Source organism: Loa loa (assembly GCF_000183805.2).
Source record: "Loa loa unplaced genomic scaffold supercont3.1313, whole genome shotgun sequence".
NCBI classification, from domain to species: domain Eukaryota; kingdom Metazoa; phylum Nematoda; class Chromadorea; order Rhabditida; family Onchocercidae; genus Loa; species Loa loa.
Genome location: NW_018109493.1, coordinates 1 through 2,239, shown reverse-complemented (window position 1 = coordinate 2,239; position 2,239 = coordinate 1). Strand labels below are relative to the sequence as shown.

Below are 2,239 nucleotides of genomic sequence, written 5' to 3'. Positions count from 1 at the left end.
GCATTGTTATGGAAATATTTGGTTTTCGTTTTTGTGCGGTTAGTCAATTGTTGATGCAGACATACTGGATGCAAACATATAATGCAATGCAAACAAGAAATAATCTCGCACATATAGTAGGACTTGACCATATTGTTACTTTTAAATTTTAATAATTATTGCTTTTATTAATTCAATTATCGTTTAAGCTACCTGTATTCCAGAAGACCCATAAAATCGTGAATTACACGTGCATTCAGAATCTCGTTCAAGTTATATTCCTTTTGAAACTGTGAATTTCTGTAAAAAAAGGAGGAAAAAGAAAAAAAAGTCAGCAATAGATGTTGCAAGTAACAGATGAAGATGGCCTTTAATAATGAATTATATTATGGCAATAAAGTAAGTGATTTGATTTGATAGCCTTCATGGAGACTAATTGTATTAATTAATAATGGTATTAGTAAATTTTGATCTCAGTGCTGCATTCCGGAATATAGGACTGATGGTTTATCCAACCCATTTGTCGGAAAAGGCTTCTTTTTGAACTGATGAGTTGATCAATTTCAAACAGTTTTCAATTCGTGCGATTCAAATTATTTTTTTATATTTCTCTCCTTTGAATTCTCATTTTCCGACCTCTGAACTGGCGTTTGATGAATGTGCTTTGGGATTACTAGAAATATTGATGGTTTGAAAATTTCCATGACAGAGGAAATGTAAGGATTTGCATAAATTAAAACTGGCAGATTGTTGGTAATAAATGTTACTGGTTAAAGGAATATTTAATCCGTACGATATTGAATAACTCTGTTTGCATTATATGGCACTGTTATGGAAATATTCACTTGCAAAAAAAGATGCTTGCAAGAGAAGAAAAATGTAAATCATCTTGTAATGAATTGGATATCATGTGTCACTGATTATAATTAAATAATAGACAACGATTGGACCCAATATTTGATGTGTCGGTCTTTTGAAACTAAACTTTGGAAAGAAAAATGTTAACTTACTTTCTACCTGTTCAGAAATGTAGTCAAATATTACGATTGGTGATGTCTCTCGCTGCTGCTTTCGTAAGCTGTTTTATTTACTCATAATTACAAACGAATTTTAGGCATCCCCGTTCCTTTTTCTTTATACATAAAATAGCCAAGGTACAATAAAATACTGATATCATCATTGTAGTTTAACCGCTTTGGTATGCCAGCGCAAACTACTCGATATAAAGGAGAGTATTCTGATAACTCGGATTCCCTAACCACTCAGTAATGCCTGAACTGCCTGAAACCATTTTATATGACATCAACTACTAAATGTTATTGAAGAGGAGTAAACGAATTTCAAAAATACTGACCTATATTTCATACTCCAGTTTGTTGCTGGAGCACTTTTTTGCACAAATATGACCAGTATGTAAGAGACAGTAGCAGAATAACAAACTGTCGCAAAGTTTAAATATTCAAAAAGAAAACAAAATATTATGAGATCAAGGAACTGAGATAAGATTAATGATGTCAATTAGTCTGCTTATATCATTTTTTACCACATAATATTAAAAATTGTTTTAATGCAAGTAATTACCGACTAAATTCTAAATTTTTAATTGTTTTTTACTTCTGAATATCAAATGAGCATATTTACCTGATCAGGTCGCAATTCTCCGGTAACAATTTTCACAAAATCAGAATCTTTCATTGTCATCATCTACATTACCTTCACCCGTTTGGGCAATAACCGGTGATGTCACCTAACAATTAAAAAGAATGCATTCAAAGATAAAAAGGTCTCAAATAGAGGATTTTATCATTGCTTTGATTTTTAGGAAATTTTAAAATATCCATTTCAGTTCATGTAAGATGAATAAGAAATGAAAGGGTATAATGCTGAGAAGCATACCTTGAAATCAACAATCCATTTCTTGATGACGTTATCTGGTCCGATCAAAACAAATCTAAATAACCCACTTTGCATCATAGGCATTGTCACCTTTATTGTATCATTTTGTCAAGTGCATATCTTGTCTTGGTAAAGGTAATAAAAAAAGAAAAAGGAAAGCGGGGAAAAAAATGAAGAAATTATTTCAAATAAAATTAAGCTTAATTTAAAATTATTGTAAGTTTGCTACTAATTATTAATTAACTTAAAATGAATTAGTAAAAAATTTCAATAGCTTGTTTGGAGAGATGGGGAAATTTCATCAAAAATTTTTCGCTACACAGAATTACTGCTGCTGCACCATCTGATGTTGGACTGGAAAAAA

The 2,239-nt window shown here is 31.0% G+C and overlaps 1 protein-coding gene across 1 annotated transcript; it reads right to left on the bottom strand.

Moving 5' to 3' along the window:
* Positions 1-1,660: 1,660 nt before the first annotated feature.
* Positions 1,661-1,959, bottom strand: LOAG_19078 (hypothetical protein; the record flags this gene model as incomplete). Its single annotated transcript, XM_020451734.1, has 2 exons — positions 1,661-1,726; positions 1,876-1,959. The coding sequence occupies 2 exons, from the start codon at positions 1,957-1,959 to the stop codon at positions 1,661-1,663; spliced, it is 150 nt and encodes a 49-aa protein (XP_020304463.1).
* Positions 1,960-2,239: the final 280 nt, after the last annotated feature.